This window comes from Chinchilla lanigera, unplaced genomic scaffold (assembly GCF_000276665.1).
Source record: "Chinchilla lanigera isolate Chin_1 unplaced genomic scaffold, ChiLan1.0 scaffold00055, whole genome shotgun sequence".
Classification (NCBI taxonomy): Eukaryota; Metazoa; Chordata; class Mammalia; order Rodentia; family Chinchillidae; genus Chinchilla; species Chinchilla lanigera.
In genome coordinates this window covers 8,428,015-8,441,673 of record NW_004955456.1, presented here as the reverse complement: position 1 = coordinate 8,441,673, position 13,659 = coordinate 8,428,015, and the positions used below count along the sequence as shown (strand labels likewise).

At 44.2% G+C, this 13,659-nt stretch overlaps 1 protein-coding gene across 3 annotated transcripts in view; it reads right to left on the bottom strand.

The window, feature by feature from the left end:
- The window catches only part of Crcp (CGRP receptor component), a 48,706-nt gene extending 38,193 nt beyond the window's left edge, over positions 1-10,513 (bottom strand). The window contains exon 1 of one of the 3 annotated variants that reach the window (XM_005396709.2): positions 10,408-10,513. In XM_005396709.2, the coding sequence (XP_005396766.1) occupies positions 10,408-10,415 (8 nt within the window). In that variant the 5' untranslated portion in view covers positions 10,416-10,513. The other 2 variants (XM_013520646.1, XM_013520644.1) reach the window with 2 other exon arrangements.
- Positions 10,514-13,659: the final 3,146 nt, after the last annotated feature.

Below are 13,659 nucleotides of genomic sequence, written 5' to 3'. Positions count from 1 at the left end.
GGGAAAAAAAAAAAAAAGATGGTACTGAAAAAAAAAAACAAGATTAGAGAATCAATGGAACAGATTAGAAGATGCAGAAACAACTCCAGACATACTCAGTCACCTTCGCTGACAAAGTTGCCAAATACATTCACTGGAAGATAGCTTCTTCTTTCATAAATAGCACTGGAAAAGCTGGCTTTCCACATCCAAAGATTAAAACTTTAGTCATATCTTTCGCCATGCACTAATCTAAAATTGAAATGGATCAAAGATCTAATATTAAAACAGAAACACTAAATCTGCTGTAAGATAGAACAGGTAGAACTCTTGAAGACATTGGTGTAGGCAAAGGCTTTCTGAATAAAACCTGGATCCCACAGATACTATCACAAAGCATCAACAACTGGGATCTCATCCTATTGAAAAGCTTTTGTAGCTGGGTATGGTGGCACATGCTTATAATCCCAGCATTCAGGGAGGTTGAGACATGAGGACTGTTGTGAGTTCAAGGCCGGCCTGGGCTACAAAGTGAGTTCAAGACCAGCCTGAACTGCATAGCAAGACCCTGTCTCAAAAAGATAAAAAAAGAAAACAAAGCTTTCACACAGCAAAAGAAACAACCAACAGAGTAGAGACAACACACACTATTAGAAAAAAATGTTTGCCAGTTGTTCCTCAAAGGGCTAATACCTAGAATATATATAAAAAATACCCAAAAAATTAGACCCCCCCCGCCAAATTTAAAAACCCAGTCCAAAAATGGGCACCTGAAATGAACAAACAATTCTCAGAAGAAGTGCAAAGGACAAATAAATATATGGAAAGATGGTTCAACATCACTGGTCATTTAGAGATGCACATTAAAACAAAGCTGATATTCCATCTCACTCCCAAAAGAATGGCTATTATCAAGATGTCAACCAATAACAAAAGCCAGCAGGTGGGGCGGGAGGACCCTTTACCACCATTGGTGGGAGTGTAGACTGGTGCAACCACCATGGAAATCAGTGTCGTGATTCTTCAAAAAACTAAAACTAGAGGTTCCATTTGACCTAGCTATTCCTGTTCATTATATCTCCAAAAAGAATTGAAAGAATCACACCAAAACAATATATGCACACTCATGTTTACAGCAGGACAGTTCGTAATAGCTGAATCTTGGAAACAGCCCAAAATGCCCATCAACTAATGAACTGATAAAGATGATGTGGGTTTTTTTTTTATATACAATGGAGTACTGCTCTGTCATAAAGGATATGCATGAGACATGCTTATGGATGGACCTAAATGGACAGGCCTTGAGACCACACTCTTTAAGTGGGATAAATTGGACACATGTGTAAATACTGCACTGTTTGTCTGGTATGACAAACTACAAGCGTAAGTACAGACCAAAATGCATAATAAATACTGGGAAATGAGAAAAAAGTGTTCAAATGAGAAGGGGAACAAGAGGTGGGGACAGGAAGGAAGGGACAAGAAAAAGGCAATAAGGAAAAAACAGAGGCAAACCTCTTGTAAATAAGGAGAAGAAAAGGGGTTGAAGGGAGAGGAGGTGAATGGGGAAAAAAGAATATAAGGCGCCTGGAAGGAGGGCCCCCAGCGCTTGGGGAGCCACGGGCAGGGAGCGCTGGTCTTCCCACCGGCTCGCTCCCTGCCTCGTAGGCGCCCAGAAGGAGGGCCCCCGGCACAGGGGTAGCCATGCGGTAGCGAGCGCTGTTGTGCGCTGGCCCTCAAGCCAGCTGCCGCTACTCAACTGAGAACTACCATGACACAACTGGCCCACCATAAACCAGCTGCAGATGCCCACCCACAGACGTGTGTGCATCATTCAAACATGGAGAAACCCCTGGGAATACACGCCATACAATGGGTCACTCTTGCTCCTGCCATTGACAACCAGAAAGGTCCAGAGTCACTGGAGGAGCAGCTGCTGAACAAGGACTCAGAGAACATGAGAATGCAGACTAAGCCCGAGGAGTCAGAGGTCCTGTGGACTGGGGTCACGAGAGCCGCTCAGAAGCTGTAAACCAGGAGGACCTTGCACAATACCTGCAGAGACTCCCTGGAAGCCATTCTTCCCCTGATGGTAAAGGCTGTGGCTGAGCTCCAGAGAAGTCTGCAGCAGGATTCCTGCTGCCTGTGCTGACAGTTGGGGAGAGGACAGTAACTGGTTGTGGGGTCCCAATGCGATGGGAGGCTGGAGAGAAAACGCTACAAAAAATGGCTTTGGCCCCAGAGGGCTCACTTGATTTTTGACAACCCTTAGGCTGTAACTACTTGTTAGATCCTTCTTGCGTATCTCTGTCTTCCTGAGAAACCACTTTGAAGATACCACCATGTATTATAGCAGCCATTGATATTTTCCTACTAATCTATCCATAACTCTGCAATGGTTGTATTGTTCCTATTTCGTAAATGGACGCACGTCTATTATTACGTGTTTCCTACAACAACCATTGAGAAAAGTTAATGATTATGCAATAGGTCACTCATATATAGCTCTATTTATTTTCTTTAGAAGCCACTTTGAAGATACCAAAGTATAGTACAACAATTATTGATAATCTCCTACCCCTTGTAACTCATTATTATTTGTCTATTTGTGTTCCTGAGAAACTATCTTGTAGATAACAATATGTAAAACAATAACCATTGATAATTTCCTACCACTTTGTCTGTAATTTGGTAAGCCCCCCCATTATTATGTTATCCTTCTTTCACTCTTTAAAATAAAAAATTTTTTAAAAAAAAGAGTATTATATATCACATACAGGTACAACTTCCCTGTAATGAATGTCTTGTTTTTTGTTTTTTGTTTTTTTTTTGGTACTGGGAATCGAACTTGGGATGTCATGCTTGCCAGGCAGGTATGACTCCACTGAGCTATATTCCCGGCACTATGATGATTGTTACTATGCACATCTAAAATGTATCAATAAAAAAAGTGTACAGAAATGTGGGCGTGGTACACCCTGTAATATCAGCACTTGAGGCTAAGGCAGGGGGGATCACCTCCAGTTCAATGCCAGCTAAGGCTAATTTGTGAGTTCAAGGTCAGCCTGAACTAAATAGTAAGACCCTACCTTAAAAAAAAAAAAAGCAACAGCAAAAATAGCAAGCAAAGCTGGGCATGGTGGCGCATGCACATCTGTAATCCCAGTGCTTGGGAGGCTGAGGCAGGAGGATTGCTCCGAATTAGAAGGCAGGCTGGGCTACAAAGTGAGTTCAGCGGCACAGCACCTGCCCGGCAAGCGCAAGGTCGTGAGTTCAATCCCCTGTAGGGGGGGCGCGGGGGAACGACGACACACCAGTTTGAACTACATAGCAAAACCCTGTCTCAAAAAGACAAAAAAAAACCCCAAAAAACAATAAGCAATTTATACAGGGACAGAGCTAGGCCTTACATCATCACCACAGTGATCTCAGCACTGTAATCAAGGCAGCACATAAAGCTTAGCTAAATGCTACTAGTAATTCAGCAAGTAGTTATGATTTCACAGTGGGCACAAAGGGTATTATACTTAAAAAGAACCTAACCCAGGAAGGCCAATGCGCAATTAGTGCCATGTGGCAGGCTTTGGATATAAATGAAAATGACAAATTAAATTCTATGGCTACTTAATCAGGAAATCAGCCCCAAAACTTCCTCCTATATGCTTAGAATTAAATTAAAAGCGCTCTGGCCTTGTGTCCTCAAAGGAGCACCAGACCTGCAAGGTCAGGCACTGGGACAGCCCTTCCCACAACAGTTCACCATACACTAACGTTTATTTTCTTCAGGGCTGAGAGATCCATCCCAGCTGCCACTGTGTGTTTACTCCCAAATCACACCTCACCCTGACATGCAGCACACTCTGTGCCCTGAGAGTTGTCCCATATGCCCCTCCCCATTCAAGTCAACACTGTTAATGTGAGCATCCAAAGAACATCATGTGCTTTTTCCAGAACACATGAGGAGGGAAATCTTCCTCCATGTACATTTTAATCTAGTTTATTTTACTGTGGTACTGGGGTTGGACCCAGGGAGGACCTCACACACACTAGGCAAGTGCTCTACCACTGAGCTGCACCCCTGGCCTCTCATACACATTTTATTGAATTTGTGTTTGGGGAACAGGAGAACAATACACCTTGCACATTCTCGCCCGCAAAGTCTGATTTATTCATTGATTTTCTTTTCCAGAAATAATTTTTCTTACCTCGCTAAATACAGAGTAAATGCCAATACATGCTACATTCTCCTTTATTCAATAAAGGGTCAATTAAGGCTGGGGCATATCCCAATGGTAGAACATGTCCTCAGCATGTGCAAGGCCCTCGGTTCAATCCCCAGCACCAAGGAGAAAAAGGTAAATGAGTACAGTACCTATTATGATGGCCCATGTGAGCTGCTATGTATTGGGAAATTCTTTTAAAGGCCATTTTTATTCTCAAGAAGTGACTAAAAGCACCGCTACATGACAGGGTTTGGCGGACAGGATATGATGAGATCAGGCAGACATCAACTTAATCAAGTTATCCACCTTAACAGAGCAGTACCGATGATGTGCCGCACTGAGACACAGCCCTTAAAGCAATCTTGCCCCCAAAAACATCCCATTGAATCTAGTTAGGAGGATATAAGCACATCATTCCAAACCAGGGCTTTAGGCAACTGGCCTAGATTCAAGGATCAACGTCATCTCTCACAGTGCCAGTGTCAAGGGGGGAGGGGGCTAAGAAACTACTGCAGAGTAAAGGAGATTACAGAAACACAACTAAATGCAATGTGAATTCTTCACTGAGCCCTAAACCTGAGGGCGGGGAACCCCAGCTAAAATGACACTATTAGGACAACGGAAGAAATCTGATGATGTGCTCCATTTTAATAACAGTAATTCCATCAGCCCTAAATTTCCTAGGTGTGACAATGGCATTGTGGGTAGCTAGGACAATGCCCCTCTTCAGGGGTTTGGGGGCTGTTTTGTTTTGTCTGAGACAAGATCTCATGATGCAGTACAGGCTGGTCTTAAACTCACTAGCCTAGACTGGCCTCGAACTCATGGTGACCCTCCTGCCTCAGCCTCTGGAAATGCAGGGATTATGGGTGTGTCCCACCACATCTGGCTCTTCAGAGGGTAAGCCCACGTCTGCAATGCTGAAATGGTTCAGTAAAATAAGTGTGTATGTGTTTTACAGGTATGGAGAAAACACTTGTGCATGTGTGAAAATAAGATGATGCCAGGCGTGGTGGCACACGCCTATAATCCCAGCACTCAAGAGGCTGAGGCATGAGGATTGCTGTAAGTTCAAGACCAGCCTAGGCTACAAAGTAAGCTCAAGGCCAGCGTGAACTGCATAGTGAGACCCTGTCTCAAAAAGAAAAAAAAAAGAAAGAAAGAAAAAAGAGGGGCTGGGGATTTAGCTCAGCGGCCAAAAGCGCCTGCCTGGCAAGCGCAAGGTCGTGAGTTCGGTTCCTGGTACCAGAGAAAAACCAAAAAAAAAAAAAAAAAAAAAGAAAAAGAAAGAAAGAAAGAGAAAAAAGATGAATACATATTGAAATGTTAAGAGATAAGCAGTCTGGGTAAAGGGTATGCAGGTGTATGAGGTGCTATTTTGCAGCTATTCCATAGGCTTGGGTTTTTTCAAGTTGAAAGCTAAAGAAAATAGAAATGTAAAGCTTAAGAATTCCATAAGGTTAAAAACTAACATTACTGTAATTTGTAATAGAGGATATAAAACACATTTTCCCCAACACCCTTTAGAGCTACAAAAATCTGTCAAATGACACATCTGTCAATGATGCACTAACAAGGTGTTGCTATGGAGGCTGGGGCCTGCTCTACAGAAAACACTATAGGGACAACAGAAGAACTAAGACTATGCACTCTGTATTTACAGTAGTAGTTCTAGTCACATACAATCACATTTCTGCCTACATAAAAACAAAATTTCACCTTCTCCTGTACAACTTAGAATAGAATACTCCTAAGGCCAGGCATGGTGGTACACACCTGTAATCACGGCACTCTGGGAGTCTGAGGCAGGAGGATCACGGTGAATTCCAGGCCAGCCTGGGCTATGTAATGAGTTCAAGGCCAGCCTAACTACAAAGCAAAACCCTGTCTCAAAAAGAAAAATATTCCAAGTGAATTTTAAAGACCGTTCAAATCTATGCTACAAGTAGGCAATTACACAGTTTCCTTGAGATATGAACTAGCTGGCTGAATGTCACTTGCTTTTTAAAGATTAACCTGTAAAATCTGCTTAACTTGCTGAGTCAATTTAATAAATGTAAACAACTACTTTGGAAAACCAAATTCTGAATAAACAGTACAAAATGATCTGTTGGCAGACTTTTCTCAAAAACACAGACATACACACCAAAAACCCCAGGCAAATTTGGTCAGTTAATCGCCACGCAGTTAACTTACGAACGCAATGACGAACAGGATTGCTCAATATCCCTTATGTTCAGCCTATGCTATCAACTCATGCTCTGAAAAACTACACTTTGGTACAGAAACCTATGCAGGCTTCAAAGTCAAAGAACAATCTGACCTGCAGTACCCTCTTTGGAGCTACCAAACAAGTATGCTTTCTCAGGCCTGTTACTGAATTGTCATAGGTCTATTTTCCAACTTTTCTAAATTTTAGTATTTCTGGCTGGAAAACTTGAGAAATCTTGACGTAAGCCAGGCGAGGTGGTGCACACCTATAATCCCAGTACTCTGGGAGGGTAAGGCAGGAAGGAGGCTCACCAATTTGACCCCAGCAGAGGCAATGTCTCAAAATACTCCCCCCGCCACAAAAAAAAAAAGATCTGAGAATGTAGCTCAGGTCAAAAACCCTGGGTTTAAACCCCAGTACTAGAGGGAAAAAATCCTGAAAGGACCTCAAAATAAAAGACACGAGAGGGTAAATAGTGTCCACTCCCCAGTTCGAGAGGGAACTTAAGCTTTCTGCGCACACAGATGATCTGAGGCGCTAGACAAAGTGAGCCAGATAGCAAGTACCTGGTACACAGAAGTACTTAACTCTGCTATGAATGTGTTACGTCATTTCATTTGAAGAAGGTATGGTTCCCAATAACAGCTGTTTATTTTTGCCCTGCTGGGGCTAGAACCCAGGCCCTACATATTAGGCAAGCACTCTGCACTTAGCTACACCCCCAGCTCTAAACAAGATCTCTTGGCCTTGGGGGCTGGGGATTTAGCTTAGCGGCAAAGCACCTGCCTGGCAAGCGCAAGGTTGTGAGTTCAATTCCCAGTACCAGAAGAAAACACACACACACAAAAACAAACAAACAAACAAACAAACAAAAGATATCTTGGCCAGGGATTTAGCTCAGTGGCACAGCACCTGCCTAGCAAGTACGAGTTCCTAAGTCCCGGTAACCAAAAAAGCAAATAAAGCAAGATGTCTTTACTTTAAATTCTGGTCATTCAGCCAAATAAAAGTATAACTAGTCCTCATGTTTCAGGGATGTCTAGTACGTGTTTATATGCACTACTTAGTAGGTTTATACTCACAAACCAAAGGGAGGAAGCAGTAAAAACTCAGGAGACCTTCCCTGCGCCTCCTCACTTCAGTCCCGGAGTCCTGACAGAGGAGCACGCTTTGCCCTCTGAGACTCAGCCTCCGCTAAAGACCCTGAGGTCTCTGCCAAGACAGAGGCCAGGCAGGGTGAGAAGCCAGGCTCCAGCCCTTTCCATCCCAGGGTCCCACCCAACGGCCTACCTCAGGAGACCCCATTTTCTCATCAAGCACCAGCTGCAATGCTGTTGGTTTCAACAAAACAGAGGCTCCTTGGGAGAAGTGGACAGGTTGTTATATACTGATTTCATCTATTTTACTTAAGAGAATTAGAAAAATCTACACACCCAGCAAACGGAGTACAAGTTAATTTACATTTACTAAATGGATCCTGGCACAGTCCTACATTTAACAAGTACTTGCTGCATGCCTTCTGTGCGGCAAATGCAGTGCTAAGTACAAGATGAACAGACACTGGCCGATGCCTTCGTGACACAAGACCACTTATAGTTATCTAAGGCGAAAGCAAACCAAGATGCTAGAAAAGAGTACTCATTGAAAAGGGACGATCCACCTGAGAAGGCAGCAAGGAAGGAAGACAAGTATGAGGCGCAGGGAACCACAGTGCAAAGGTAATGAGGTAGGAAAGGGCTAGAGAACAAGTGGGCTGGGGATGTAGGTCAGCAGCACAGCACCTGCTGGGCAAGCGTGAGGTCCTGAGTTCGATTCCCGGTACCAAAACAAAACAAACAACAACAAAAAAAGCAAAAAGATAGAGAATGATCTGTCAGTGGGAAATGTGTGCTTTGGAGGAAGGGAGGTGGCAAAGGCTGGACGAAGTAGTAAAGGATGGAAAGCCAATAGTTTTAACAAGGGCTGACCTGCTTCCATTAATGCTCACAATCACTCTGGTTGCTGTACAGAAAGAAATAGCAGGGGGGCAGGAGTAGAAGGTGAAAAACTGTTAAAATAGCTTAATCCGGACAAGAGATGATGGACTACAAAGTCAACAGTGGAGATGGTGGAAAGTAACTGCACTCAAAATACATCCTAAAGCTGGATGACACTGGCTGATGGTTAGAGATAAGAGGGCTGGATTTTTGGTCCAAGCAACCTGATAAGATGATAACAGACAGAAAAAGACTGTGGGGAACCATCCGCACATGGGTGCATAAAATGGCCAAAAAAGTGTGGCAAGAGACCCACGACTGAGCTCCAAAACACCTACATTTAAACACCAAGCAAAGGAAGGCGAGGATGCTGAGCTGTCATCTTTGACAAACATGGAAATCAAGGAGTGTGTCATAAAGCTGAGAGACAATCTATAGCTTCTATAACAATTGTTACTGGGAAATCAGAAAAGCTGAGGCCAGAAAAATTAAACTTCGGATTTGACAAGATAGAGGGGTTAAAAATGTGTAACAGATATAGTGAAATGGGAAGAAAATGTTCAAATGGGAAGGGGAAGCGGGGGGAGGAATAGAAAAAAACTGAGAAAAGAAAGAAAAAATGGAAACAAAGCTTTGTAACTAAGGAGGGGAAGAAGGGTTGAAGAGAGGGGAGTGAAATGGGAAAAAACAATCAAGATATATCATGTACAGGTACAAATTCCCTATGGTGAACGCTATTATTATGCATATCTAAAATGTACTAATAAGCTTAATTTTAAAAAAGAACGGAGGGACTAGACAAGCTTCACAAGAACCATTTTGTAGACTAGTGAGAAGGAAAGCCAAGCAGAATGGGTGAGTGAATGAGGGGATAAGCTGGGCACGGTGGCACATTTAGAAGGCTGAGGCAGGAAGATAGAGGAAAGTTCCAGCTACCCCAGACTACATGGCGAGACCCTGTCTCAAAAAACCAAACCAAAACAAAAAAGGGACAGAGAGCGAAAGAGGGGACAAACAACACTTCCAAATAGTTTTCCTGTGATGGGAAGCACAAACAGACCAAAAGGCAGAGATACAGATCAAAGAATTTTAGATAAAGTAGGTTTGTATGTTGACAGGCAATGTTCAGGAAAGAGAAAATTAATAATGACGGCTCAGACCAGAGCAATATATAGCTGGTCCTATCTGTGGCTCTTCAATCTCGGATTCTACCAAGAAATATTAGGGAGGAAAGGCATCAGCTCAGACTTGTCATTATTTCCTAAATAGTACAACGTAAGAGCTATTTTCACAGCGCTTATACACTGTATTAGGTATCCTACGTAATCTAGGGATGATTTAAACTACACGGGAGAATGTGCATAAGTAACACACAAATACTACACCACGTTATAGAAGGAATTTGAATCTCCTCGGATTCTGGTACCCACAGAAGGTCCCGAAACCTGGATAGGGAGGGGTGCCTACATATGAGTGTTTCTTAAGTTGCAGAACCACCCCCATCAGCGGGTTGCAGAATTAATTTAGTGAGTGCAAACACTTCCATTTGCACGTGCTACCTTGAGCAAGCAAGGCCAAGACCATGCGGCGTTGAAACTCAGGCTTCTACTCCTTCTCACACACGCATACAACACCCACAGACGCTGTGCTGCTCCTGCGGCGCACAACGCATCGAACTCGGAGAGCTCCAGTCCCAAGCATGCCTCTCTCGCAGAGCGTCCGAACCGCCTCCAGGGACCTCCAGGGAGGGCGGCCCTGCTCCACAGCTCCTAACCCCGCGCTCCGACACCAGGCCGGGCTCCCCGCCCCACCGGCCCCAGCACGCGGATGAGGCGGGGAGGAGGCACAGGACGCGGGCGGGGCGCGGGGGCCCCTCTCCAGGCCCTTCCCAGCTGGAGGTCGCCCTGCGCGCACGCCGACGCGGACCGCTCGCGGTCCCCACGCGAGCTCCCAGTGCTCTGACAGTCCCCAGCTGTGCCCCCCGGCCCACAGCCGTGAACGGCCCGGGCTCGCTTACACTTCCATGTCGTCCCGCCTTTTCTCGGACAACAAGGCCAAATTGCGCCACCGCCGCGCCCACCCTCAACGCGGAGCGCTCCCGGCCTGCTCTGCGCGCCGCGGTGCAGGCCGGGAGCGCTCCGCGGGACGCTGGGAGTGCCGTGTTGCATGCCGGGAGTGCTGCGGTGCACGTCCGAATCTTGCCTGACCCAGACCTGTTCGCGTCCGAGAACTTCGTGCCGTCCCTCCGCTCGACTTCAGCCTGCTTAGCGTTTGCGAACAGGACTTACATTTTCGTGGTCTAAGTTTTGTGAAAGTATCAATAGACTAAGCCTGCGAAGATCTGATCAGATTAGTTGCCTTTTGCGACATCAAGATCCTACCCTTGGATGAGAGCGAAGGCGAGGCGGCTGTGTGCTCCTGCTTCATGAGCGGGGTGCGCCTCTGGCCGCCAAGCTCAGGGGTCTGGAGAGTCAGTGTGCTGCGCACTGAAGTGCACTTTTCTAGAGTTTAAAAAGTTGTTAAGGGTCTGGGGATTTAGCTCCGCGGCACAGCGCTGCCTGGCAAGTGCGAGGTCGTGAGTTCGATTCCCGGTACCGGAAAAACAAAAACAAACAGAAAGTTGTTAAAAAGGAAATCTCACATGTATTCTCCCTGTTCCCATCCTTCCTCAAGAGCTATTTGGCAGGAAGGAAGGGAGGGACGGAAGAAGGGAGAAAGAAAGGAAGACAAAAACAAAAAAGTCACAGCGCCAAATAACAGACTCAGTCAACCTTGGGGTCTTTCAGGAAATTTGCCCAAAAGGAAGAAAGTTGCAGGTATATTGGTGTCCTTTTTATTTTTTTAATTTTTATTTTTATTAGTACATGTTTGCAGTACGTAGTGATTACATTCATCCTGGGGAGTTGGTACATGAACGCAACACATCTTAATTCTATGTCCTCTTCCCCTCCTCTCCTTCCATGACTGGCTTGGTCTCCTTCCCGGTTAGTAAAGGTCTATGTCCCCGTTTCCTATCTACCTTGTATGTCGCTCTTTCTTTTTAGAAAACTCGCTCAACCTGTTAACCCTGAGTTTTTATGACGTTTGGCGCATTTCACCGAGGTGGTTGTCTGGTTTGCTACAGCCCTAATCTCCTATCTCAGGTTCAGTAGCCTAATCTGTAAATCATATGTTAGGTTGTTCAAAAAATAATTATAGCCAATTGTGGTGGCACATGCCTATAATCCCAACATTCAGGAGACTGAGGCAGGAGGATCTCCATGAGTTCAAGGCCAGCTTGGGCAACATAGTGAATTCAAGTCCAGCCAAAACTACATAACAAGACCCTGTCTCCAAAAAACAAAACAAAAAAAAATTAATTATTATTATGGCAATACAATCATATAAGGTAAATGCCATTATCCATATTTTGAAATTTTAAGAAACTGACTCATAGTTGGTCCAAGCATCCCAGCCTGAGGCATCCTCAAATCTCTTACCCTCCCAGCACCTCAGACGGCCACACCTCAGGATTTTGGGTCCAAGGCCCAGAGTTTGTCACCCAGGGTGATAAATGCTGATGTAGATGATCTCCTTACCAGAGCAGATACAGTGAAGAAAGAAATCTGAAACTAAACCAAGTTCTTGGATAATATGTAAAACCTCATGCCTGCTTCCAGTGTTTTTAAGACAACTGACACAAAAAGCAAAAGAAGGGAAGGGATTGACTTCTGTTTTATGAAATTGCTTCTGATGTTTTTCTTGAAAGCCCAGGTAGATTCCAAAAGTTACGGTAATCTGTGGCTTCATGGAATATGTGTGAAGATAGTGTCAGACGTGGGCAAAGTGAAGTGCCTAACAAAAACTTCTGTGAGTTTGGGTATTATGTTAGTGAACAAAGTGTGCAAATGCACTGTAGAGACTTTAGAATTGCACATTTGTGAAACTTGAAGGTGAGTGGTTTCTTTGTTTTTGGCTTTTTGACACAGGATCTCATTGTGCAGTGAGAACTGCAAGAACAGGCTCTTCTTGAGCTTATTTTGTAGCCCAGGCTGGTCTCGAACTCACAAGGATCGCCCTGCCTCAGCCTCTCAAGTGCTGGGATTACAGGCATGCGCCAGTATGCCCAGCTTGAAGGTGAATGTTATACTGAATTTGCATTGATATGTTAGAACTGCCTTTTATCATAAGCTTAGTAGGATATACAAGAAAATACCCATAACGTTGTGCAAAAGGGACCAAAACCATGTCGAATACAGCTTCACACACGCTGCACAGCTGCTAGTGCTGCTGCTCCTTTTGCCTGGTCCAAATTCCCTTCCCCTTCAGGAAAAAAATGGTTTCTCACTTGTAAAAGTAATTAAAACAGTTAATCACCCATGAGAGTAACATGAACTCTAACTCTGGGAACTTAGTCAAAGTAAGACAACTAGGGGCTTGTTGTCATATTTAGTAATAAGATAGGATTGCCGGTTTCTCTTCAGTCTTTGAAAACTGAGTCTAAAAATTAAGATTCCTTTTTGAAACTGAAGTGTCACACTAGGAAGATTTGTTAAAAACTTCTTTTTGCGCAAAATAACCCACTTGGTAGCTGAAATATAGGGGTTGTGGTCATATGGGTATAAAAAAACATTTTTTGAGACAAGGTCTGACTATGCAGATCAGGCTGGCCTCCAACTCATGGGGATCCTCCTGCTTCAGCTTCCTGAGTGCTGGGATAACAGGTCTTCTTTACCACAACTGGTTGAAAAAAGTAGAAAATCATGAGGAAAAATAGAAATAGAGTGGAAAGTAACTCAGTAAAAAGTAGTGACCGACTCCAAATGTTTACACTCCGGGTTTGTGTTATCTCTGGCACAGAACAGATTTTTGGAAGAAAATATTTGAAAGTGGATTAAAGTAAACTGACCTTATGTTGACCACTTGTTACACAGGCCAGTAACAACAAGGGTTATTTCACTGCCTAGCAGATCAACTTTTGCAAAATTCCTCAAGAGAGTGTTAGTAGATCAGGTGCGGTGGCACACACCTGTAATCCCAGCATTCAGGATGCTGAGGCAGGAGGATCTCTGAGAGTTAGAGACCAGCCTGGTCCACAAAATGAGTTCAAGTTCAGCCTGAACTGCATAGTGAAACCCTGTTTCAAAAAGATAAGAAAGTGTATTAGTGTCAGAATCATGATTAAGAGGGCAAATTTTACTGTGTGATAACTGGTAACCTTAGCAGGGCATAGTGGCACACACTTGTGATCCCAGCACTCTGAGGCAGGAGCATCACAGTGAATTCAAGG